At 37.3% G+C, this 27,888-nt stretch overlaps 1 protein-coding gene across 5 annotated transcripts in view; it reads right to left on the bottom strand.

Annotated features, from left to right (window-relative positions):
- Positions 1 to 27,888, bottom strand: part of TMTC2 (transmembrane O-mannosyltransferase targeting cadherins 2) — an 862,038-nt gene that overhangs the window by 517,706 nt on the left and 316,444 nt on the right. For all 5 annotated transcript variants that reach the window (XR_010932514.1, XR_010932515.1, XR_010932516.1 and 2 more), the window contains one exon: positions 8,608 to 8,722. Coding sequence is in view for 2 of the 5 variants with exons in the window: in XM_067697476.1 (XP_067553577.1) it covers positions 8,608 to 8,722 (115 nt within the window). In the remaining 3 variants the exon portion in view is untranslated. The remainder of the gene's footprint in view (positions 1 to 8,607; positions 8,723 to 27,888) is intronic.

Here is a 27,888-nt window from a genome sequence, read left to right as displayed (position 1 = left end):
CCGGGAAGATCCCACATGCCGCGGAGAGGCTGGGCCCGTGAGCCATGGCCGCTGAGCCTGCGCGTCCGGAGCCTGTGCTCCGCAGCGGGAGAGGCCACAACAGTGAGAGGCCCGCGTACCGCAAAAAAAAAAAAAAAAAAAAAGAACAGTGAAATGCACTATAGTATTTTGCCGCATGTACTTCACCGTCTCCCATAAAGGAGGGGAAGAGTAGGGATTCAGGGGAAAGGCAAAGAAATAGGGAATGAGAAAAAGCAAGAAGAGTATTTGGATACTTAACTTTATTACCCCCCAAATCTCCTATTTTGAGGGGGCGGTGGTCACAATTAGACAGAGAAGGGGACCGTAAGTTTCCCGCGTGTCCAAGTAGAAGACTCAGAAGGTGAGTAAAGGGCAAAGTAGTTGGCTCTGCCAAGAGATCTCCCAGGCCGTATGTAGACAACCTTGTGTTCTGGCCACAATATACTTTACAAAAGCCAGGAATGAGATGGTAAGAAAAATTACTCTTACCAGGAAACTACACTGGGTCCAGATGGGTGACTACCCTCATCTAACATGTCACCCTGAGTCAACATTATGTCCCTTATCTAAAGAATAAAGATTAAATCACCATGCCAACAATAGACATCAACTGGAGACTGATACAGTGGCTCCTTTCTTATTAACTCCTGTCCATCACATATGTAAGGCCCTCTCCCTCTGCATATTATCTGTGGCCTCTCAGGGCCACAAAAGGTAAGGAGGTAGAAAAGCCAGATGGTATTTGTAAACTAGATTATGAAGTAAACCTTAACTTCTGAAAAAATCACTGGGTTGCACCGATTATATTTTATCTTTATTATTATTATTATTTTTTGCGGTATGTGGGCCTCTCACTGCTGCGGCCCCTCCCGCCGCGGAGCACAGGCTCCGGACGCGCAGGCTCAGCGGCCATGGCTCACGGGCCCAGCCGCTCCGTGGCATGTGGGATCTTCCCGGACCGGGGCACGAACCCACATCCCCTGCACCGGCAGGCGGACTCCCAACCACTGCGCCACCAGGGAAGCCCCCCGATTATATTTTTAAAGTCTTTAGATTCAGTTTTTCTGCCATCAGTGAAAAAGTAGGTTCACAGTGAAAACAAATAGTAACAAAAGTCACACACAAATGTCATCATTTGATTACTACAGAATTCCATTTTTGCACATGGGACTATGAAACACATCTGTTAAAAAATATAGAAATATATTTCATACAGCTAATTCTTCTCTTTGGTATTATTTTATGACATAAAAGTATCTTTTGGAACACAGGTTTAGGGCCCAATATTCTTACAAGAAAAGATATGTAAAAGAAATTTGGGAATCAATTACGTTACGAAACAACTTAATACACCCCGTAAAATGTTTGAGGAGATTCTGATTAAAAGAATCATGTGCAATTACCTACATTTTTATGTATTCTGTGAGAATTATAAAATTAAAGGTTGGTAAATTTTAAATTGAAAAAATATAAAAAATAAAAACTCAAGTAGCATTTAGAAGACTCTCTTTAACTACAATTATTAATGGTTGTGAATTGTCAGTTTTGAATTAAAATTATTTAATATGGATGATAACCACTGTTTGACTCATACGAAAGACAATATTTTATTTAATTCTTGGTGATCATTTTCAAGGATAACTTATGAGGATTTTTTTTTTTAACTAGAGAGCCGTTTGTTCCTGTATCATGAAAGTAAGCTGAAACAGTAGCTGATGTTTCCTGTGTTCTTGCCAACTTGCTAAACTTACACTTAGCTTTAAGTTACTCAAAGCAGAGGTAAATTTTAATTCTAGTTGATAAACTGTACAGTAGTAATAGAAGTAGAACTGAAATAAACAAGGACATAAAAATGTATGGAAAATCTTAAAATAGCAAAACCAGCGTCACATATATGTAAAAATAATGGAGTAGAAAAAATCCCTTGTAATGAAACTCCTAGAATAAATGATTTATGGTCATCAAGGCTTCTTAAATGAAAACTTCTCAACCAAGACATCAAAAATGGCTTCAAGACCTGTAGGCATCTGCCTCAATACTAAATATAAAGGATAGAGAGGCATAGTGGAAATGTAGCAATAACAGAGGAAAAGACTAAGCTGATGGTGTAAGTTTTACAAAATGAGTCCTTGAAGTTAGATATTTCTTGATGTCCTGTAAGAATTTGAGCCCATTGTTTCATGGCCTCAAATCTTTGAGGGCTGCTAAGGACAGGTTAAGCCTATATCTGGAAAGATTACATAATGAAATGTACTGGAAAAATTAAAAGGAAGGAAATGTCTATCGGTAATGTCCACTATAATATTCCTATATAGTAAATTACTACTTATGTTCAAGTAGTAGTGCTTGGGTGGGGAGCAGGGTTTGAGAGGGATTACAAGAGGAAAGGCAAACTAGAACTTGTTTGCAGGAGTGGTCCAAGAACCAACATCATAAGCAACACCTGTGACTTGTTAGAAGCGTAAAACCTCAGGCACCATCCACACATACTAAATCAGAACATGTGATGTAACAAGATCCCTGGGTGATTCACATGAACATTAATGTTGGAAAGGCACAGAGTAGGAAGGTACCTACCTTTAACCTCATCTGCCACACCCCTTTGCTTTAAAGACCTTACATCCCACTATAGCCTAGTTGAAATACGCCCCTCTTAACCAAAACTTGGCAGTAATGTACAATTTATAAGTAGAAAACCCAATAACTTTTTGAGCGGTCTTTGGTAATTTGGGAAGTGCTAAAGAAGAAAGTATATTACTTACAGGGTCTTGGAGATATATATATATATCTCCAATATCCAACGTATGTATGCGTGTGTGTGTGTGTGTGTACATTCACAATCTGCTTTGAGAAAATAATCTGATTTTGTTCCTTTATTCCTTAAGAACATCTATTTTATGTCATTTCCAGTGAAATTATTTGAGAATGAAAACTGAAAGATAATTTTTTCTCATATATTCACTCTGCTCTCTAGAAATTAGGGAAGCATTGGGAACCAGTTGGTACAGTACAGTTTTGCTTTCCTTACTACCTTAGGAAGCAGTGACAACTTGGGCCCTTAGGCCTGGATAAAAGGAAACTGCACACTTATCTCAGCAGTGTGTCCTTCGTCAGACAATATACCGTGACGGTATGTCTATAAACTTAATGTTCCTTTGAGAGTACAAACTTGGAGTTCTCTCTCCTATGACTATATACCTACTTTCTAAAATTTACCACAAAGGGATAATGTAATAATACTGGAAGGATCTTACTATTTAGGATTTATACATTTGAAAACCTGTCACTCTCTATAAATCCTTTTTCCATCAATAAATTCAGGAATCACAGCTTCTAGGTAATCACTCAGTTATAAAGCTATGAGGGAGCCAATGTGACACAGTGAAAACAGTATTATACTTGGCAAGAATATGCTAAGTTTAAATCCCAGCGTTACCAAGTATGGGAAATACCAACTCTCTTTGAGCCTCAGCATCTTCATCTGTAAAACGGGAATATTAGTGTCTATTTCATATATGTGAAATTATAACTAAGAGGGTGACATATACAATGCAAAATACGGTGCTAGGTAGACAGGAGATGTTTGAATAAATGCTACCTTTTTTCCTTCATTACCCTGTAAATGGATTTTAAAAAAGAAAATAAAAGAAAAAAACAATTTTCCACCAGAGCCCATGAATGCTGTGAATGAGTTAAATTTGTTTTCAGTGCCTCAAGATTTCCTCTCAGGTGTCAAATACCTTTGCGTGCTTTCTAGCTTCCAGGTCTGGAAGAACACTGAATAAATCCATTCATACAAAGTGCTTCTAACAGAATAATTGATTCAATACTTTCCTCTCACAACTCTATAGACATAACTCTACTGAGTTTTAGTATTTTAAATTCCTTTGATATTTTCCTTTGATGATAACCAATCTGCTTTTTTTAAATGCTCTCATCTGGAAATATCCAGTACTTTTTCCATTTTATTTGAAGTACTAAAAATGTCAACACATGTAGTCAACCATTCATTATGTGAGGCCTTCAACATCTGTGATCACCCTCCCTGGAAATATATTTAGTAATTAGCCACAGTGTGCATCCTGTCTTCCTAAACAAGGCAGAAGCCGAAAATTTCCTCATCTTCCAACTTTCTTCCAGCCAAGGTATCAGTACATGACTCAGATTCTATCAATCAGATGCAACCTCAAGAGAATGAAAATCAGAAGTAAGTATAATGGGTAGGCAGCTGCACTCAGAAGACTCATCTTCTAATGAATGTGGTGCTTATTCTTCTTGGTTCCTTGTGGGTGATGGTGTCAGAGCTCTGGATTCTAAAAGCTGCTGAGCACCAAGGAAAGCTAGGTGGTGGAAATTATTTCTGGCTATGTAGAGCACTCTCAAGCCTATGGGAGAGTCTGTGGGCTACAGAATTCTCTACAATAAAACCTGTTTCTGCTTAAACTGGCAAGAGTGGATTCTCTAGTTTGCAACTAAAAATCGTGACCCATGCAAGAACACAAGTTTAGGAGTAGATCTATTTTCATTAATTTTGGTTTTAATAATGATGATTAAAGACCTCCATCCTATCTTGGAAATTTTTTCTATTTGTTGATAATTGCTCATCTGAGCTATGTTCTCCTTCAGGAATTTTCTATTTATATTAACATTTATACAACAAATAAAATTATATATGTATATGTGCCATATCTAACTACATACACATAAGTACAGCATAATTATATATACATATTTATATATACAGAGACAAAAGTATCACATATTACATAAACAATACCTATATACTATATAGGTATATATAACTATATATACATAGTTGTATACTATATATAATTATACAAACATATATATATATATAAATAAAATTACTAGTGTATATATACTATTCTCAATCTATTCGTCAATCTTTTATCCTTTCAGTCATCATTTTCATGTCTTTAGTGTTTTTCATTAAGTTCTGGGAAAATATATATAATTTCTATTTAAATTTCAATCTATCAATTTTATATTGCCTCCACTGTAGTTATAAACTCAGAGATACTATTAATTGCTTAATCTTTTCTCATGTTATATGGGTCCTCTTTCCAACTATGTATTTTATTTTCACAGATATATTCTGATCAGTTAGGATAGGTTATTAGATTACACTGCAATAATAGACACATCCTGAATCTCAGTGAATTAGGACAAAATTTATTTTGCATTCATTCATCCTATCCAATGCAGGTGAGAAGGGAAGTTTGTCTCCCTTTGCTTATTTCTGGATCTATTTCCACAATTTCCAAGTCAGAAAAAGGGAAAAGCACTGACTCTTACAATTTGGGCTCAGAAATAACAAGCATCACGTTCACACACATTCAACGACCCAATAAGACCCAGGAAGGTCTTCAACTTGGAAGAAGGCAGGAAAGTGCAATCCTATTATGTTTCTTGAAGTGGGAAGGCCAAATATATTTGGTGAACAGCATTAATACTTCTACCTCACACAGTGTTCTTGTGACTCACCTTGACAACAGGAATTAGAAATATTCTAATTCTACAGAAAGAGATCTTTCTCCATTACTGAGAATTAAAATGGATCTGTTAGACATTTCTCCAGTTTCAAGCCTCTTGAAGGTCCTAATAAGTTAAAGATTTGCCCCTTGATGGGCTCTTCCAAACTAGTCTCTTCTGGCGGAATGATTTTTCTTTTCCTTTTTCTTTTTGGCTTTCGTGATAAGCAGTTTTTTCCTTATTAATAGATTCTTTGTGTTAATTCATTGGGAATTACCCAAGGAAAGGGAAGTTAAATAAGTATGCTTCAAATTGTATCTTGAACTATAACATTTCCTAAATTGATGATTTTGTATATTAGGTCAACCATTGATCCAGCTAACCAAGACACAGCCAGGGAGACATCTGCCCTTTCCCTCCCATCGAACTGATCACCAAACCTTGCCAATTTTGTCTCCTAAATATCTTAGGAAAGAACAGAGCTCTTGAAGGAAAAAAATTAATATCAAACTCAATTTACAACAATTTGGCTGCCTCAAGGGTAATGTTAGATGTAACACCGAATAAGCAAAATCTTGACAGCTAACCATTTTGATAAGGCTGCATTCAAGGGAAAACCAATAACCTTTTTTGTTCTTTTTAGCAAACAAAGTCCTACATGCTCTTGATTAATAAGGAAAGAGGCTGGTGTTCAGCTCGCACAATAGGCATTCAAGAAATTGTTGAATTTGACAGAGCTAAAAAAATAAGTAAAAACATTCATACGTACTGCCACCAAGTTGAATAAGGATATGACCAGGTTGCTGTGGTCATACTCACAATCAAGATAGGAAGGCGCTAACTGAATGCAACTTAATGAGGAATGCAGACTGTAGAAAGCTAGAGAGAATGTTCTGAAAAATAAATCCTAAAGATTTCCACGTCGCCAATGTATAACAAAAACTTTCCACTGGTTTCTAGCACTATGGTAACTAAGGAAAAGTTACAAGCTATATATTTAACAAGGATGTTTTTTGTAATGTTCTTGTAACGAGTTTCTAAGTTTCCGTTGGTAGACCTTGAATTTCAGATACTGATTTAATATACAGCAAAATGCCTTGTTGATGAAAGTATCTATTATGATTAAGATAAATTAGTTTCTAGAAACTTGTGCATTCACATTCTATATGGTTTATTGTAACTAAAAGCACAGTGTTTTATTCATGAAGAACAAAAAAGTCCTCTTCCCAACACAGCACCTAACCTTCTCATGCAAATTAAAGTATCTTTTAAAAATTATCCTTCTAGGGCTTCCCTGGCGGCACAGTGGTTGAGAGTCCGCCTGCCGATGAGGGGACATGGGTTCGTGCCCTGGTCCGGGAAGATCCCACATGCCGCGGAGCGGCTGGGCCCGTGAGCCATGGCCGCTGAGCCTGCGTGTCCAGAGCCTGTGCTCCGCCACGGGAGAGGCCACAACAGTGAGGGGCCCGCGTACTGCAGGAAAAAAAAAAAATTATCCTTCCATTGAAGGTTCCTGCGAACTGGCTACAGTTTATTTTTAAAATATACCAATAGTCTATTGAATCGTGATTTCTCTTTGTAGGTACCTGCTTTAGGAACGCTAAGCATTGATATGGAATGAGGATATTCAACTGAAACCTCACAGTACACTCTTTCCTCTCAAACAGACTTCGAATTTCTTATTTAAAACTTATTAAAAGCCAAGGAGTAAACCACTAAGATACAGTTACAGTAATAATCTCAAATTATAAATCCAAGGTAATTTACAAAACTTGCTTTAAATATTGGTTCCTGGGGGACAGGGGTAGGTGAGGGTATGTGATTATAAAAGGAGAATACGAACAATGCTTGTGGTGATGGAAATAGTCTGTATTTTGACTGAGTGATGGATACACCAACCTATACATGTAATAAAAGTGCACAAAACTAAAAACACACAGACACACACAGGGGTACAACTAAAACTGGGGAAACCCAATAAAACCAGTGGACTGCATCAATATCAAAATACTGGTTTTGATCCTGTATGGTAGTTCTACAAGATATCACCACTGGGGAAACTGGATAAGTGGTACAGGGATCTCTCTGTATTATTTCTTAACTGCATGCAAATCTACCATGATCTCAAAAAAAATTTTTTTTAAATGTTCCTCTACTTTTGTCAAAAAGTCCATGTTTTAAAACCATCCAAATGTGGACCAATTCTCTGCTATTTTTCTTCCCATGTAAGAGTAATCTACATAATTAGAAACTTGCCCCTAGAAGCCAAGTTCAGAGCCCATAGTGTGAATGTCACCTAAGGAAGCATTTATGTGGAGATTTAATAGAGTGAAATTCAGGTAACAGCATGTGCGAAGGGGTATACGTATGGCTAACAGAACAAACAATGCTTTTTAAACAACTGTATAAATCATTCGAGTTTCTTAAAAACATCCTCCTTTAATGCATTCACTTTCATTTTATATTCACACAAAAAACTTTCATCTGCCTTTTGTTTTGCTATTATTGTAATTAGCCTTCAAAATAGTCTTTCTGAAAACAGATGCACTAATGGTCTAAAAACATATTGTTTTAACACATAGCAACAGTGCTAATTATAGGGCCATTTTGAGAATTTGCTAGGCCTTAAGTATATTTATATTTGATAATCCTCTCTACTACCAAGCGTAATAAAATGTACCCACATGACCCATTCAATATAATTAATACAAAAACACAAATATTGAGATGCAGTTGACTAACTGACATAATGTTCTGTCTTGGAAACATTTAATTAGACAGTTACTAATTTCAGTTTTGCAATTTTCCTTTTGTATTTTATGGCCAATAATTTTTGAAGGAAAGAGAAAAGGGGCCTGAATAATTTTCAGAGTCCTAAAAGTTCATATACCCTATGTACTATGCGCATAAACTATAATGAATTAAATAGTCCTGACTGATTTTAACATGGTTAAGCAGCATAATTCACTTTTAGAATATGGAATAAGGTGACATATAAGGGGAATTAGTATTATTGATTTAATTATATTATATTAATTTAATAAGAATAAAGCTACAGTGTTGGTCTTCTCAGGCACAGTAGCAAAAACTAACCTGAGCATGTGGGCAGCATTGAAGACCACATCAAACTCCGTGCTATCCAGTTCAGCCGCTTTTTTTGCCATCTCAGCTGCTTCTATGAGGCGAGCTTCTTCAAGAAGAAATTGACCTGCAAAGCATGAAGTCAAGTGAGCTGAAAATTGGAAAATAATAATCCTGTGAAACAACTAAAGCTGCTATAGAGAAAAACGTAAGAACAGTGGTAAGGGTGATACGAAGCTAAGATTTATGTGTACCGTGTATCTACGTGCTCATTATTTAGTCATATTTTATATACATTTCCCTTAATTGCAGGGCATCGCAATGTGCCTAATCTGGTACATTAACAAATTTTTTTCCTTAAAAATCCTCCAAAGACTATTGAAGCAAGAAATAAAATGAACAAATTTAAAGATATACTAGATATGTAAAAATGTTTTTAAAAAGTAAAGCAATATAAAAAAGACTACGGGGGAGATTTTAGTTTTCTGATGGTCAAAGAGTTTGGGGATTAAGGCCCTATATTAGTTCTGTTGAATCTACAGCTCGGGTGCGATATATTTCGGTAAGTCACCCATCAACTGGTTTAAACATTAGTTGTTCCACCTATATAAGTCACGATAATCATTATGTTGCATCACTAGTATAAAATATAATTATTAGCTATAAACCTCTGAGATCCTAAGATGGGAGTTGCTTTGTAGGAAAAAAAGATATATGACAAATATAACTTGAATTGATTTTAATTATTGGTCCTTTAAAACAGTTTTTGTCTCTGACGCACATTCACAAACAGGGCTACCCATATTAAGATATATTTATTTCTTATATTTAAGTAACACTAAAATTACTGGAAGAACACAGAAAGGTTGGTTTAGCATTAACTTATAGATTGACTAATAAACACGGAAGAATATTAACACATACAGATTTCTGAGATTATTAACACATACAGATTTACTTTCAGGTCAGCTTTGCAAGGTTAGAATTATTGCAGATAGAGCCACACAATTCTTCAAAACTGTATCTCAAGAATTGTTTATATGATGCTATCCTAGAATCATATTGTAAAGGCAAAGAAAACAACATAAAAGTTGGGCCCAATTCTAAGGCTGTAAACATGCAAACAGAGAGAGCAGGCTGCTTTTTCATAGCTAAGGATTTATTAGCAGCAAAAGTAATGATGTTAAGCCTTGTCTGATACAGATAATCAAATGAAAACCAAATCAAGGGAGGACAGAGATATGTAGAAACCACCCATGCAATTGACAGGTTTATAGAATTGTTTTCTATTTATTATTTCTCTTTGCTTTCAGATTCCTATTTGCTTAACGTTCAAGACTTTAACAACATGAAAAATAGTTACAAAAATGATTGCAAGTCCTAGGCATACATGGAAACTGAAAAACTTTAAAAATGGTGGGTCCCTCGCTTAGCATTTATCTACTAAATATTACAAATTGTCTTCTGACCTAAAAGGACCAGTTCTTAAAATACAGGGGAAGTTTTCTGTTTTAAAGATTTATAATAAACCACAGCCACTGCTTGTACTTAACCGTTTCTAAACTTCAATTGGTAAAGAGTGGTGTGTAAAGATAGGCCTAGGATTTGAATCCTACTTTCAGACCGGGAGTTGGAGATCCTTCAGTTCTTTCTACAAAAAGTTTTACATAACTTTCTTAGTTTGTCACCTAACATTTGGCACCTTTCTCATTTCCCAAAACAAATATAATTGTTGGGTCAGAAAATTTTTAAGAAAACAGAGTTGTAAATGGTTTTGTTGATAAACAGAAAAACACATTACTTATGAAATTCATGTAGACCCTAACCCTACAGACATGTTGATATGAGACACAATTTAAAGTATATGAGGTTTTAAAAAAGTAAAACAAAAATTAGACACTCTTTGGCATGCTGAAAAATTAACATCCCCTCACATATATCTTAGTACAGGATACCAGGCTAAACCCATATTTCAGTTAGCTATACTTATTACAGATTAAAAAAAATTTTTTAAATATTAGGACTTCCCTGGTGACGCAGTGGTTAAGAATCCACCTGCCAGTGCAGGGGACATGGGTTCCATCCCTGGTCTGGGAAGATCCCACATGCTGTGGAGCAACTGAGCCTGTGCGCCACAACTACTGAGCCTGAGTGCCACAGCTACTGCAGCCACGTGCCTAGAGCTCGTGTTCTGCAACAAGAGAAGACACCGCAATGAGAAGCCCGTGCACTGCAACAAAGAGTAGCCCCCATCTGCCGCAACTAGAGAAAGCCTGTGTGCAGCAACGAAGACCCAATGCAGCCAAAAATAAATAAATTGATTTAAAAAACCCATAATATTAATTGCTACCTGTCCTCAAGGCCTATTTACCTAACTAAATGTATTAATAAATATACTACTTATGTGATATTTAAACAAAGGATAATGTAGGAATTTATCAATTGTTCTTTTTCCTTTCTAGACAGCTATTAATCCTGAAATGTATTCTGTATTAACAGTAGGAAAATGCAACAATTAATGGAATAATGAAGGTTATTTTCTTAAAATTTATTACTCCAGACGGTAGAGGGAAAAGGAGATAATATTAGCTCTGGTAAAAAAGAAAGAAGGAAGGGAATGAAATCTATACTGTCCATACAGAAACAGAGACGGCCAGTGACAAGAAGTCTATGTGATGAAGACAATGATACTCAATGGCCTAAGAGGACAGTTGATATGCAATGTCCAGGGCAAAGCCTTCCAAGGTCTATTAATGCCGAACACATCTCTGTGTTCATCAACAACAAAAAAAGAGTAACATTAACTAATTGTGTAAAATCAAATATACAATTTTTAAAATATTTAAAAACATTTCCTTATGGTTTAGGTAAGCTTTGCCGCAGAACATAGACTTTGTAAGCAGCTTCCAAGATCACAAAACTACACGAAACACATAATTTGTGTATTGCAAATGGTGACAGAAAGAATTCCTATACGATCATTTTCTAACAGGAGGATTCAATCATCATACTAACATTCAGAAAAACAATAACACAGCATATTAGTAAGGTATTTGCATAATTCCCTGCACTCTGTTCTCGACAGGCCACAGATCTCAACAGTCCAGGGTTAGTGTTTTGCTATGATAAAGCCATAAAACATTATGGAATGTGAATCATTTGGTATCTCTTTTTAAAGTGAATTTGAAAATCTGAACCAAAGTTGAAAGTATGTTATTATTATGCTGTTTATATAGTCATCGTTTGTTTGAAAGAGGGCCCAAAATTGATGGAAAATAGAGCAATAAGCATTTCAAATACACAGAACCAACATAAATAAGGAAACAAAGACATACTAGGTTTCTTCTAAATAATTATCCAAAGAGCCTAAATTGATACATTGTTGGGGGAATAAGAAACAAACAAACAAACAAAAAGATGACCTTAATTGCTCCTCTTCCACCAGCTTCTTCTATTATTGCTCCCACCAGACCCTGGCTCCAGACTCTGAACTACTTCCGCTTCCCTTAGTGTAACCTGTTGCTTCACATCCTTATTTGTCCTGAATCCTCAGCCTCTAAGGTTTCTCTGCCTTGTCCCATCCCAAGCTCCAGGCCTGTCTTGCCTACCTCTTGGATATCTTTCATTTTTATGCCCTAAAACATTTCCTTCTTGGTGAATCCTTCTTTGACCACTTTCCAATAGTGGTAGAACTGCTTATGATTTAAGTTCACTGTACTCTGATTTACCATCTAAACTAGAGTACTTAAAAGAGTGAAAGAGAATGGTATTGTCAACTGTGCTGGAACGAGGGGGAATAAACCAGAATTGTCCCAATACCGCTGCCCCACTTACAGCATATGTGACAGGCTGTTGATCGCAATCCTCTTGTCTTGATTACTACTGGGAAGTGAACTGTTTTACACAATAAGGCACTGAATCAGTTTTAGGAGAAGTGATCAATACTAGCAAGTGAGCCAGAGGCGCTCTTCACTGAAGAATATAAAGGTCGACAGTTGCGCCCACCAAGACAGAGCCAGATCCTGAAGTTCTGTGGGTAGGAGCTGCTACTGGGGCTCTGAGATTGAGGGTACCTCAGTCTGAGACACAATGGAGCTAGGACACTGTGAGAAGTGAAAGGTGTTAGGAAAGGAAAGCAAGAGCACTTGAGAAGGGCAGGCACTTTGGGGAGTCCATCCACATTGGTGGATTCTGTAAGACCTGAAAGGTTGCCTTTCCCAGTGGTTCCCCAGCTTTAGGGCATATCACAATCACCTGGAAGCCTTGATGAAACCGAGAGCTAGGTCCCATCCTTAGAATTTCAGATGCGGCAGGTCTGGGGCAGAGCCTGTGATTTGCAATTTTAAGAAGTTTCCAACTAAAGCTGATGCTGCCAGTCGGGTGCCCGCAGTTTGAGAACCAGTTGTCTTATGGGAACAAGAAAATAAATGTTTTGCACCATACTCGGGACTCCATGTCTGGGATTGGCTACCAGTTAGACTGAACTTTTCTGGAAATCAAGTGCATGTGGCACGCCCTTCCTCATATTACTGGCACGATGACCAGGTTACACATACATGTGTAGCTAGAAATACATATGTGTATGAATAAGATATACTCATTACATATGAGTTTACTCTCTCAAACTCGAAATAAGGAGATTTAAGAGTTTTATCCCTCATTTGCAGACTAGATCTCTGAGACATCACTTTTCTTTCAGATATAGTAGACAAACACATTCTTTGTGTTTGATACTTGAGTAGACTTTCAAATAAAGAAACCACAAAAATTTAAGTAAAATACATTTTGTCCTCCAGGGTGTATTGTGCTACCACACTTTATCATTATTTCTTTGGTTTGTAATTTGTCTTACCCAAGTTAATTATTATCATCTTATTTCATTTCTCCAATCAAAGGGAGAAAAAAACAAGATGAGAAACTGTAAAGAAAGAAAGAAAGAAAAAAGACGTTTGAATAGGAAAAAACAGAAGAGGATATAAAAAGAGAAAGCATTCTCTAGAGGTCCAGATACAAAGAGCGTAAGTCTCCTCACAGGCTAACATGGGAAAAGGGGAAAAGCATTCAACAGTTTTAGATTCAACTGTTTCAGTATTAAAGGGATACCACTTCTTCTCTGGACAATTCTCTAACCGAACAATTTAAATTACTTGGTAGATTTTTCCCAACATATCAATATGACAAGCCTGTGAAGATCAATCTTTCATTAATTCCTGGATTTAAAAAGCTGTCTGAAAGGTAGAAATCCATAAAATTGTAAGCTGGCCTTAAGCCGTAGGCTCAAATACTGCTTAAAAGTTCTGCATATAAACTCCCTAGCTTAGTGGAACTGTCATTTCTTACTAAAATACTATGAAAAATTCACTCTTATGATCAATGCTACTAAATTAAGGAGATAAAATGATCTGTAATAAGTGTCATAATGATCCAATTCTCTTTAGTAAAAAATCATTCATATATAGCTTTAAAAATGGTCAAAGGCAAATGAAAATCTTACTTATAAAATAACAGCTAGAACATAACATTTGCGTTAAAATAGTTCCCCTTAGAGAGGACATCAGATTAGCAAAATGTATCCAGAATTGTCTTACTTCTACTGATACCACCCTGTCTCAAACCATCTTCTCCCCCGGGATTACAGCAATAACTTCCTAATGCGTCTCCACACTTCTGCCCTTGGTTCTACAGGGTATTCTCAGCACAGCAGTCAGAGAGATCCTGTCAGATCCCGTCATTCTACAGCTGACCCAAGGAAAGTGAAAGTCATTACACTGGACTACACTGCCTGATATGACCAGCACGGGGCTCTACCCCCAACCTCTACATCGGTTCTCTGACCTCAACTCCTTTGTCTTCTACTACTCTCCCTCTTGGTTACTTAATTATATTAGCCCCTTGCTGTTCATCTAACACACCAGAGTAACAAAGACCCATGCTCCACGGTCTTTTGCCATTCCCTCTACCTGGAATGCTCTTTCCCCATATATCACAGTGGCTCACTCTCTTACTTCCTGGCACATGGTGGGGATTTAATAGATACATATTCGATGGCAGGACTGAATTAACTAATCATACTGCTTCATCTTCCAGAGCAAGCTAGGACCTAGTTGGCCCAGGTCACCAGGCACTTGCCTATTCATAGCCTCTCATCTCACAGTGATTTTCAGGGAGGGCTGCAGTGAATGGCCACACATGCTGGGCATTGCACAATTCTCAAGGGTGCCATTCACAATGATGTCTCTATGGATGTGTCTCTTGGACTTGAGCAACATGGTGGCCGTGGCCATGGTTTTAGAGCTTTGAATTTCCCTCGGAATACAACAAGTGATCCAGACATCAATTATACCTTCAAAGATATCTTAATTCCAGAACAGTTCAAACTACCTAAGGTGGCTAAAGTTTATTATATTCCATTGTACTATGGAATCACTTGAATGGTTTGGGAAAAGAAGAAACTGTAGGTTAAAGTATCCAACCCAAGATATGTACATTGTGCCTTGTATAAACAAGATATGGGGGATATGAAGATAAATGCAACATTTATCCTTGGAATAGTTCCCATCTAGCAGAGGAAAGAGGAGATTATGGAGATCGTTTAACTAGTTATAAATGGATATAAATTTGAAAAGGGAGGTGTGCAAGGTATCAAGCTAAGTGCATCATTTCTGGATGGAGGTGCATTGTTTGGCTTTGTTCAACTTATAATCAAATTTAAATATACATAAAGGGCACAAGTAAGTGAATTTTTACAAAGTGACTATGGTCATATAATCAGAAGCCAGATCAGGAAAAAGAACATTACTAGTATCCAGAAGCAATCTATGCCTGAGGGCTTTCTCCAAAGATTCAGATGACTGGAACAAGGAAAAAGCCACAGTGGAAGGATCTGGGCGGACTGCTTTTGGTGACATCTAACGATAACAAGAAGAGTGGGTAAAGTGGAGCTGAGGTGAGCCCTTCATGGGCTGCTTCTATTAGGGGAGGTGAGTAATGCATTCCTGGTAAGACAGCGTGGGTGACAACCCAATCGTCAGGATTTAGACGAGCTGTTGAAAAGAGAGTCTGCTGAAGACAGGCTCCTTGTTAATGTGTGCTCATTATGCCTGGGAGAAATAAAATTATGGAGGACAACCTTCTCTCTTGCTTCTCGGAAGGGAAGCTTGCTGAATGTCTGAGTGAGGTATGCTCTCACTTTTCAAACCAATCTCTCTCCCCTGCCCTTCTATGAGTTTTGTTGCTTTATGTTTTTGTGCATTGGCTGCCTGAGTTAATAAAAGCTCTGGTTTACTGAGACAGACTCAGTGTGATAAATGTGCCACAGTTACTGGCTAAGAAAACAGGTGGGCCGGGGAAACAAGGAAAAGGACGCCCAGTAGATCAATCTGGACTGCTCACTTTGAGGCTGGAAGGCCCTGGATCTGTCCCTAAGATCCAGGGACATGGATGAGGCCAAGAATTTGCCCTGAATTGGACAGGTGGCATGAAAGGTGTCCAGTGCAAAGGAGAGTAGAAGAACAGCAGGCCAGGGCTCTGTGCTCACCTGAAAAGGAGGTCAGGAAGGTTAGCATTGCTTTATTGCATTTATTTCTACCCTGACTCTTTCCAGAAGGGTTATGAAACTGATGGAGTTATGAAGACTGTCAGATGGGGAATGGGAAGCAGCGGGGAGCAAGGAGGAGAAGAGAGGAGACTGGGGAGGAGTTGAAGAGACCAGAGAGAGCGGAGGAGTGGGGGAAGGGGCACGGAGAGAGGAGCAACCCAATCCCATTATAAGTTTAAGTAATACATAGATTCAATAGAGATCAAGTGTGCTTCATCAAGAATGAGACGTTCATGCTAAGACTTGAAACAATCTGAGTTTCATCACCGAAAGATGAAGAGAAAGACATAACTAAATGAGGGGTACAACCTAATCAAAGATAGAGGTAAGCACTTTGTTCTGGGATATTGTGTAACCTGAGACAAAGCAGCTGTAAGGAAAGAGATGAGGCAGACAGAGGACTCAAATGCAGACACCGAAGTCACTACAGAAAGGAACATGCCTCTGAGACTAAGTTAAGGCAGGTGGTAATTAGAATGGAGAGAGGTGGTCAAAGAGCTTACATCCTCTTCCTAAGAGGAGCTCAGAGTCTTCTCACTGTGCTCCACACCATCCCTAAGGGCTTTGTGGAGGTATTCACTTACAGATGCATCCACGAAGGCACGGAGGAGTCAATGGCAGGGTACACGAACGTACCTTTGGGAACAATTGTTTTAATTAAGCAGAGGCAGAATGCAAACAAGAATCTCCCAAGTGCATTCGGCCACTAAGTCAAATAGCTAAGACTGGAAAAGCAGTCTCTGTCTCTGTCTCTTTCCTCCCCACCCTTTCTTTCCCTGTTCCCAATTACTTGTAACTTATAATCTTCTTTCTTCTTATAAGCAATTATTCCCTTTCTCTCTGGTCCTGTCTGCACGTTGACAGGTAAGGATTTATTATTTTTCTTAATTCCTAGGTTTTTATTCTGTCTCCTCTTCCCCTAATTTCTGTCCCTTATTTATATATCTTATTCAAAAATTTTTCTATACAATTCATTCATTCCAGGACATTAGTATGGTTTCTACTATAATCTTAAAAGAATAAATGGCCATTATTACAATTTACTGAGCATTTATTACATGCTAGTTATTTTACGAAATTGCCAAGTGAATCCTCACAACTTGAGGCAGTAGCAATCATCTCCAGATTAAGAAACTGAGCAGCAAAGAGGCTAGCGGAAGGTGGAACATGCTCAAGGAGATAATCGGCAGTAGGGCTGGTGTGCCTCCTTCCAAAATCCAAGATCTGCCATCCGAAATCCAGTGCATTTTCTGTGCCCTAATCCAAAACTTAATTCAGTTCCCGTCATCTTGCTTTTATAGCTTTTTGAGTCCTATACAAAATCTTCAAAAGAATATATGTAAATTGTTGCTATGGTCTGAATGTCTGTGCCTTCCTCCTGTTCATATGCTGAAATCCTAACCCCCAAAGTGATGGTATGTGGAAGTGGGGCCTTTGAGAGGTGCTTAGCTCGTGAGGGTGGGACCCTCATGAATGGGATCAGTGCCCACATAAAAGAGACCTCGGAGAGCTCCCTTTTCCTTTCCACCACAGGAGAACACAGATAGAAGATGACTGTAAATGAGGAAGCGGGCCTCACCAGCACCAAATCGACCTGAGCATGATCTTGGGCCTTTCAGCCTCTAGAACTGTGAGGAATAAATTTCTGTTGTTCGTAAGTCATGTAGTTTATGGTATTTTGTTATAGCGGCCCTAGTGGACTAAGACAAGAACTTAACTGTACCTTTCTCTTAGCAAAACAAGATTTGGTCACAAATGATTTAAACAAGGTAGATTCTATTCCCATGCAAAAAATGGAAGCAGAGATAAGAAAAGGAAAGAGTAAAACCAACTGAAAGCCAGTCTATCCTCCCTTAATCATTCTTTTATTGAACAAAATATTGACTGACCACCTTCTTTGTGTGAGGTATTGTGTTCAGTGCTGGAGAAGGGCCACCTGGTTATTTTCAAGATTCTCTGGTTTTGAGCCTCAGGTTCCTCACTTTTTAAACAAGGATAACCTCACTGTGTTATCAGAAGGAATAAACAAGGCAGCATGAATAAAACTGCCCAGGGTGGGGGTTGGTGCCTTGCCTCCTGTCTTTTCTTTTCACTCCCCTCTACTTAAGCTCCTTCCCTCCATCTGCCCCTGTCAGGCTCTTTCCCCATCTTGATGACCTCAAGCTGCCCTTCCTTCCTGAGGCTTTCAAGTACATGATTATGAGAGCTCCGTGGGTTTCTCCACCAGCAGTCCTCCAAAATCTCAGCATTCTGGATCTGTGTCACATTTGAAGACCCATCAGGCTCATATTTCCTAAGAGTGAAACTGTGAAAGCACCAGGCAAACCATAAAAATATCACAGCCTGGAGATCAGACAAGGTTCAAATCCTTGCTCTTCCAAGTTACTATGCATAAGGGCCTTCGATATGTCACTTGCACTCTTGATACCTTAAATCTTGCATCTGTAAAACAGGGATAATGTTATTTTGATCTAACAGGGTTAGATTACTGGAGTGACAAACTGTACATAAAAGCACCCAGCACTGGGTCAGAAATGTAACTGTTTGACACTGAGATTCCATAATAAGAGTACTAGCATTAATGGATACATATGTGCCTGGTATGACACTAAGCACTTTCCTTTATGTAAATTCTGAAAACTCTGGAGTCAGCCCACGCCATATTACTTGAATTGATTTAATCATTCTAGTACTGTGAAGCATCTTATAATCCTTGTACATTTTATAACAATAGTATTCATTTCTTTTTTGAAATATAATAAATATAATAAAACTTGGTGGGTGCTATGGTCTAAATCTTAACTCCCAAGGTGAGGGTGTTAGTAGGTAGGGCCTTTGGATGGTGATTAGGTCACGAGGGCTCTGAGATTTGTGTTCTCATAAAAGAGGCCTCAGAGAGCTCCCTCATTTCTTCCACCGTGCAAGTATACAAGGGGAAATCTGCAACCCAGAAGAGGGCCCTCACCGGACCATGCTGGCACCCTGATCTCAGAATTCCAGCTTCCAGAACTGTGAGAAATAAATTTCTGTTGTTTATAAGCCACTCAGTCTGTGGTATTTTGTTACAGCAGCCTGAACGGACTAAGACAGTGAGTCAGACCTATGTCATTTTGGAATCTCAGAAGTATGGTATTATGAGCATCTTCCATATGGGGAAATGGGAGCGCGGAGAGGTAAAGACATTTGCTTACAGCTGTACTACTAACAAGTGGCCATTTGTATGACAACAGTGCCAGGCTGCGTGATGCCTGATTGCTATCACCATAATGAGTTGGGTTTTATTTTTTAAATTTATTTTTATTATTATTTTTTTTGCGGTACGCGGGCCTCTCACTGTTGTGGCCTCTCCCGTTGCGGAGCACAGGCTCCGGACGTGCAGGCTCAGCGGCCATGGCTCACGGGCCCAGCCGCTCCGCAGCATGTGGGATCTTCCCGGACGGGGGCATGAACCCGTGTCCCCTGCATCGGCAGGCAGACTCTCAACCACTGCGCCACCAGGGAAGCCCTGAGTTGGTTTTTAAATGTGTTTTATGAAAAATGCTTACAAGGCTCAAGTATACACTGCATAGGGGTTATAGATTGATATACTATGTACTTAATATATTAAGAGTTTTAGTTGTACTGTGAAAACTAAAATTTTATATAAAGTGTTTATATTTTAAGTAGTATTTTATACTATACTTTCTATAAAAGGTTATTGGAAATGAAATTTAAAAGGCCAATAAGTAGTAGATTCAAAATAATAAATATTATATGTACACAAAATTCTTACTTATTTTCCTTCCTCAAAAGAAAATTCAGATAGAACCAAGAATGGAATATTCATCGTAAATGCATGAATTCCATAAAGACTTCTCCCTCTTATTTTCAAGTCTTTTATGGCTTCAGAATAAAAAGGTAAAAAACAACAGAAGAACAAAGACCACCTCATCATTCACTGAAGCTCGGACCTTAAATGAGTTGTCCATGTTTGACAAGATAAATAGAAATAGTCTTCTACCTCTAAATGTCCCGAATGATAATAAAAGGTGAGTGATTCCCAACTTTCAGTGTATTTGATACATATTGTATCATCCACCAATAAAGCATCCATGGATGTAAAATATCTGTGTTCATCTCTTACACTGACATAGAGGTGATGACAGTGCAACACAGCAGTCAGGACTGTTCTGGTTCAAATGCTGCCTCTATACTAAGTGGCATTGAAATCTTAGATAATCTACCCTACAGCTTGATGACCTCACCTTCCTCATTGTAAAATGGGGACAGGTAATCTCATCGCCTGGCTTTTGTGGGGATCAAATGCGAATTTCTCAGGACACAAAAGCACTTAGTAAATGTTTGTACTGTTATTATATTTGATGAATTCATCATGGAAATACAGTATTTAATAGAGAATTCAGACAAGATGCCTTGCTCTACTTTTTATTCCTTTCTCACTTAATTTTTATCTTAAGTTTTACACGTTGAGTTCTGTTAAATAATTTTTGGATAATTATTCGGTTACTATAATAATTTTCCTATGTTTTCTACAGACTATCTGAGCAATAGATTAAGATGCTTGTACTTTCACATTTTGCTAAAGAATTTAGTCCTTCCAAAACTAATATGCTCATTAAAGAAAACATAAACTAGAAAACATTATGCCTGTCCCCCCCCAAAAAAATTGACTGTAAAAGTCCAAAAAGCTAAAATATCCATTCTTAACACTGTTTACTTGTTTTACTTTGCTTTTTTAATGATATAGCTATTTTGTATAATTTAATCATTCTTCATGTACCATAACATAGATAGTTGCCTCTGTTGTTGTTATTCTTTATAAATTTAACCTAGGGTTTATAATATTTCCTCAAAAGGGGATAACCATAATTTATTTAATTGTTTTCCTTTTGGGGGCATTTAGATGCTTTTTAAATTTTTGCCTCTAATAAATAGCAATGCTACTATCTTTGTTGGTAAACATAGAAAAACATTATATTTTTTAAAGATATATTACCAAGAGAAGAATTACTCAGAATAAGTGCGAGAGCAGCTAAAAAGAATTCATTGAATTCTTTACTTGAATTTGAATTTCTTTGATTTCTAATGAAATTGTATGTTTACCTATCTTTTAAAAGCTATTATATTTCTTCTTTTGAGAATTGTTTGTTCGTAACCCTTGGTCTTTGTATTCGATTTTCCTCATAGTTTATAGAGTTTCTCATGTCTTAAGTAGCCTGATCTTTTAGCTTTTACTTTTAAGGAAATTATTTCCTATCACTTTACTATTTGTCCTTTAACTACATCCCTTTTTTGAGACAAATTAATCATTTAATTTTCCCTTCATTTTTGGCTTGTAAGCTTAGCTAATCCCTTCCCTATTTCTTCCCATTTTACTCATGGGAAAGTTTTAACTCTAAACGTCTCTGGAAAGTATCTCATATAAAATACACACAGGTAGGAAGATTAAATTAAATTACTAAATGCATTGTTATAAGAGGGAATTTAAAAATAAAAAATCCTAGGCAAAAAGTGAAATAGTTTGGAACAACATTTAGAAAAATCCAATTCTAATTATACCCCTGTAAACTGCCTGTACTGTCCTTGGAGCAGTAAAAACACACAAAGCACTGATATTTTAGCAAAATGTTTTCGTCCTAAGCATTGAATATAACTGGAATCTCAATGTAATTTTTGCAAAGGCCAAAAACATATTTTCATTTTTAATCAAGGAAATACCACGATTTAGGTCATTATTTAATTTTTAAAATTACTCTTACAATTTCTGACGTGATTAAAAATGAAACGTTACAACCAACCTCAGTTCACTGCCATGTTCTATTTTAATTACAAACAATAAAAACCATAGGTCTCTCACCAATTCAACCCATTATATAGTTTTCAAGCTGCTTCTTTTAGTGTTCACTGATGAAAAGTCAAACCCAATATTTTAACAATTTTCTCCAGTAACTACTTTTTAAAATGAAATTTAATATATATAAACCATGCTGGAGAAAAACAGACTACAACATTAACAGAGAGTTCTGGACTTAAAAAGTTGAAAGAGCTGGATTTTCAAGTTCTTCTCCCACTACAGACATATGTTGAAAATTTCTGATCTGAAGAGTCACTTGAAAATTCTGAACTTCTATTATCTTAGTCAAATGTATTGGGATCCATTCCTACCTCACAGGGGTTAGATAATGACCAAAGAAGATCAGGGTCCGAAAACACTGGGTTAGATCATAAATTGTTTGATCAATGTAGTAAGAAGTTTTCAAGATTCTAATCTTGTTGATAGTAATGCCTCTAAAAAATAATAAAGATAATTATAGTTTAAAAAAGTCCACACTTCTCTGTGGGCCCCAGATGAAAAATGATCAGCTCTCATAATTTGAATTTCCTCAATTTGGATGTACATTCTATGTATCTTCTCTTAGCATCTAACTATGGTCCTAGTTCTGTCCTTGAACTATTCCCCAGACACATGCCGTGCCTTCTGCCTCAAGCATTTTCTCTGCTTTAACGTTCTTTATTGCCTCCCCTCAGTTCTACACTTTTGTTTGGAGAACTCCTACTCATCATTTAAATAAAGCTTACATGCACCAGGCACGGCTCTCCTGCACCCCAGGCACCTGGGTCAAGGCCCCTTAGTTGATACTGTGTCTCCTTTTAAAAACTAATTGTAATTGTAATTAAATCATTATTTTTATAATTTGTGCCTCCCTCTTCAGTTTGCAGTCTACATTGGAGCCTGTCTTGTTCCTTGTGGAACTGAGCAGAATCCTGTGGCTCCCCACGCCAATTCCCACCCAAGTACAAAGGTCCCTCCATGTCCCCTGACTCTTGTTTGTAGAAAAGCTGAAGTTTCCCAAGCCTCCCTGAGACACAAAAGAGCAGACTCAAGTAGTTAATGATAAGGACAAGAGCGTCACAGAATCTTTCAGTGTCTGATGCACATTCCTGAGTTTTTTTTACAGATACTGTAATTACTACCAGAGGGGAAAAAGCTAACTGCATGATGACCAGATTGTAGCCATGACATAAGCTGCTCCATCTTGAGCAGTACTGAATCTATTGGTAGCACAATTCCAAGAACTGGCCTCAAGTGAATGGGATTAACACTGTTGCTCATAATAATCTATATCTTTGTCGGCATCAAAATAATTGTAGCTTGCTGTGTCCATATATGTAAGCAGGCAACTAAAATTGTCAGCAAAGAGATGCTACAGAGTCATGTCAACATCTTCTACTCTGAGAATATGGTGCTCTATGCCAGCATGAAGAAGTTATAGAAGATGGACCTTCATCCCTAATCCCACAGAAATGGAATGATGTCTGACAAATGGGGATTTGTAAGAGCTCTTTTGCCCCTTTCCTGTTTGTCTATTTCTGTTCCCCTTAAACCTTAATTATAGAAATGAGATCACTAGGTAACATTCAACCTAACTCCTGACTTATGCTCTACTGAATGTGCACAATACCTTGCCTAACCTGTTGATTCTTTCTCTAAATTAAAAGAAGTAGGAATGAACAATGAAGTAGTTAAAGAATGACTAGCTTTCCACCCCCAGCAGCTCCCTTAGCGATCCTGCAGGCAGTCCACATGGGCAAGATAACATCTGAAGAAAGACCATGAGGAGTCAGCCAGCCTGCCTACAATGGAAAACGATGCAGAGCTTGACCTCCTGTCTTGATGATTCACTGAGATTTTTACCTTTAAAAACTGGCATGGCTGAGCAGAATCTTCAGAGTTAGTTTTGGGACATGAGTCCACCTTCTCCCCAGATTGCCGGCCTTCTGATTAAATCAACTTTTCCTTTCTACCAATACTTGCCTCTTGAGTATTGGCTTTTGAGCAGCGAGCAGCTGGACTTGATTTTGGTACACTTACATCTAGTATAGTGCTTGCTAAATATTGAACTGGAGGAAGAAGATCAGGACTTGGCACTATTGTTGGAAATGAACATCACCCAGAGAGAGGATCAATAATGAAGAAAAAGACAATAAATTCTTTGCTCTTAGAAACTATGGTTAAGAGGTAGATGGGAAAAGAAGAACCGTCCAACATCTACTTAAAAGAGTACTTCTTCTCATTACCATTTATCACAACCTGCTCCCTTTTAACTTTTTATGCTTTGGTACTTAATATCTAATGACTTTCCATCTGCCCCAGATTTAAGCATAGTAGGTACCTTATAACAAATATGTATTGGTTTTAGTTGTTTCAGTCTATATCAAATTTACTACTATGCATATAAAGAAACGATTTATAATATATTCTTTCTGAAAAAATGTTTTTTCCAGTAATTCTTTAAAAAACAAAGGAAGGGGCTTCCCTGGTGGCGCAGTGGTTGAGAGTCCGCCTGCCGATGCAGGGGACGCGGGTTCGTGCCCCGGTCCGGGAAGATCCCACATGCCACGGAGCGGCTGGGACCGTGAGCCATGGCTGCTGAGCCTGCGCGTCCGGAGCCTGTGCTCCACAACGGGAGAGGCCGCAACAGTGCGAGGCCTGCGTACCACAAAAAACAAAACAACAACAAAAAAACAAAGGAAGACAAAGAGACAAGGAGGGACTTGTCTTGACTTTCATTCTTTTGGCAGAAGCTTTCTACTGGAGCCAAAAGGAAATTCATGGAGAATCCCTTGAATAACAGGCCCACATGAGACATCAGGGCACCAAATGTTCACCTTTGACATTTATAAATTAAATTCTGTAAAGACTAGACATGATTTGTTTTTTACGGACATGGGAGTACACTGTAAGCTTGATGAGATACGAATACAACCTTATACTATTATGGATAAAATAGTTTGAAACCTATTTTTTATACATTCCTTAAAATTTCTGATGAAAGACCAGTGAGAAATTAAGTATATATTAGACACAACATGAAATATGAGTTGGAAAACATTATGGAAGCCCACATCAACCCTTTCACTTTAGAGATGGGGAATCTTAATCCCAGAGACTATAGGTACCACAGAGGCCTACATTTAACAAACTTATTAAACCAGTTTTAAAAACCTGCCTCGCTTTCTTTCTTGCAAGCCAACATGAAGAAAAAAAGGCAATCTCTAATGCAATCCCTTCTCCCAAGACATAAAACTAGTGGATTCAAAACAAAAATAACTAATAATACTTTTAAATACTGTCTTCTAATTGCCATTGCAGCCAGTATAAATTCCTGTAATTTCCTGTCTATTCCCAACTGAATGGCATATTCCAAGTCACTTGTATCATTAACAAGCAAATGAAAAGCACACCATCACCCAGCAGAGTGAATTTCCCATAGAACAAAACTCACTGACTCTGGCATTTTCACTGGCATTTGCAAAAACATTAAAAAAAAAAAAAAGACTCAGAACAACATTTACCATTTCATTTACGTTACATAAACATTCATTTAACATTAACATTTCATTTAAACATTTATTTTTAAGCTGAAGAAGTGTTATTATTCATTCAATCCATGGGCATAAATACCCTAAGAATATCCATAACCAGTAAGTTGGAGAAGAACTGATATAAAAATCACAGTATGCATCTTCTTGGACAAAGAGTAAAACAAATTCTAACGGAACAAACTTTCAGTCAGTTTTGGAACCTCCATCCAATTCTAAAACTAAGAATATATCGAGCTCAACATTTATTGCACATTACTGTGACATGGCAATATGCTAGATACTGATGGTGCAAAAATGGAAAATAGGTCCTCCCTATTAATTACCTTAGAATTTTCTAAGGAAGGTAAGTGTATAATTTCAATTTAAATATTTGCCATTCCCACAACACTCCCCGGCCTAAGCCACCACCATTTTCTTGCCTGTGAGACAGCAATAGGGTTCCCCTCGCTCTACTCTGACCTTTCTCTCATCTTGTCTTGCCACATGGTCCCTTCCATTGCTCTTAAAATAAAATGCAAACTTCTTAGCTTGGTTACAAAGGCCCCTGGGCTCTAGCCCTGCCTCCTCTCCAAGCTCATCTCCTCCCACTTTCCCATCAGGTTTAATATGCTCCAGTCACATTAGCCTCTTTCTTTGCTGTGAACACAAGCTTGTTCTTGCCTGCGACCTTTGAACTTTCTGTTTCTTTTGTCTTAAATGCTCTTATCTGGCTCTTCAAAGAGTTGGCATAAGCTAAGATTTCATATATCACCTCCTCAAAGATGCTTAACCTGACTATTTGGTTTCAAGAAGTACCCTACTGCCCACCACATCATCTTCTAAAAATGACATCATCCTATTTATTGCCTACATAGCACAGACTCACTTTCTGAAAAGAGAACAGTGCTTTGCATCTTATACATATTAAAATTAATAAAAACCCTTCCTTAAGAATTTTAAGCTAAGTCATGATTTATATGAATTTGACATTCTAAAACTACACAGAAGGGCTGACTAATCAAAAATATCTATCTACCTACCCAGCCACCTATCTACCTACTTGTCTGTCTATCTACAATGTTGTGAAAGAAATGGAATATATATTACAGAAGAAAAAGCAATGATGGTTATCAAGGGACCCAAAATTTAGTTACTTACAGCTAAGTTGGGCAAATCAACTTCATCTCTCCTGGTTTCAATCTACTTATTTGTACAACAGGGGTTATATTAGATAATTTTAAAAGAACTTTTCAGTTCTAAATTTTAGTCATTTGAAGCAGACTTTTTCCAAATAAAAATCATTAATATTCCTTTAAATGTACATTTTTAAATAACCTGAGGACAGTGAGGTAGGAATATGAGGCCCTTAGCTATGGGCTTCCTGTCTATTTGTAGGTTATTTTGCCTTATCTACTACTTTTTGATGCCTCATCTTCAGTCCTTTCCATTTCCTATTCCAGAGTGGGGAAAAAATATTGAAACTATTTCATAAAAATATATTGAATTATGAACTCATTCCTCCCTTGAAAAATAAATGTACTTCTAATAATAGGTATATGCCAAAAAATTAAAATAACCCCGAGTACTAAGAAGAATCAGTTTTACACATGCATCTACAGAACATCTATCACTGTTTTCCAAATAACATACAAAATAAAGAATTTGTTTCACTTTCTGTTAAAACTAAATCCCAAAATTTCTCATTGGAGTAATATTCCCTATTACTACCACTGGAAAAAAATTATTTTCAGGAGAATACTGTAATATAAAAAACAATAATAAATAAAAAGATAGCAGTGGGTAAAGATAGACAAGTCAGAATAATAAATAAGGGGGCTAACTCTTAAAATTAATAAATAGTGACTTTTTTCAGTGGCATTTCAGATGAAGCAATGATGACGTTTAAAGGAATTGAATGTGAAAAATCTAAAGCGTATAATAAAATTATGGGAAACAAGCTTAGAAGATGCAGTAGGTAGGATTAGTTTGAGGTACAGAAAATGCAAGCAGCAAGACAGGATAAAAAAAATCCTATTTCATAAAATGACAAGAGGTCCTTTAGCACTCATAGAAAATAATCAGGGAATTACTTCAGCTCAGTAGGGGCACCCAAAATAATATGCATGAGAAAATCCTAATTTAAAATATTTCATATAAGAAAACCTGAAGAAGTAAACTAAATTCTGCAGCAAACTTAAATTAGTTGACTACTATTTTAACATGGTAATAAAACTGCATTGTGAAACAAAATCAGGAGTGGTGATGCAATAAGTTGTGTGAAATTACATGCTGTGTTATGCTGGAAAGATAAAGTATCACAACCCTAGGTT

This window comes from Pseudorca crassidens, chromosome 11 (assembly GCF_039906515.1).
Source record: "Pseudorca crassidens isolate mPseCra1 chromosome 11, mPseCra1.hap1, whole genome shotgun sequence".
Lineage (NCBI taxonomy): Eukaryota > Metazoa > Chordata > Mammalia > Artiodactyla > Delphinidae > Pseudorca > Pseudorca crassidens.
The sequence above is the reverse complement of the archived record's forward strand: the minus strand, read 5'-3'. Positions and strand labels throughout refer to the sequence as shown.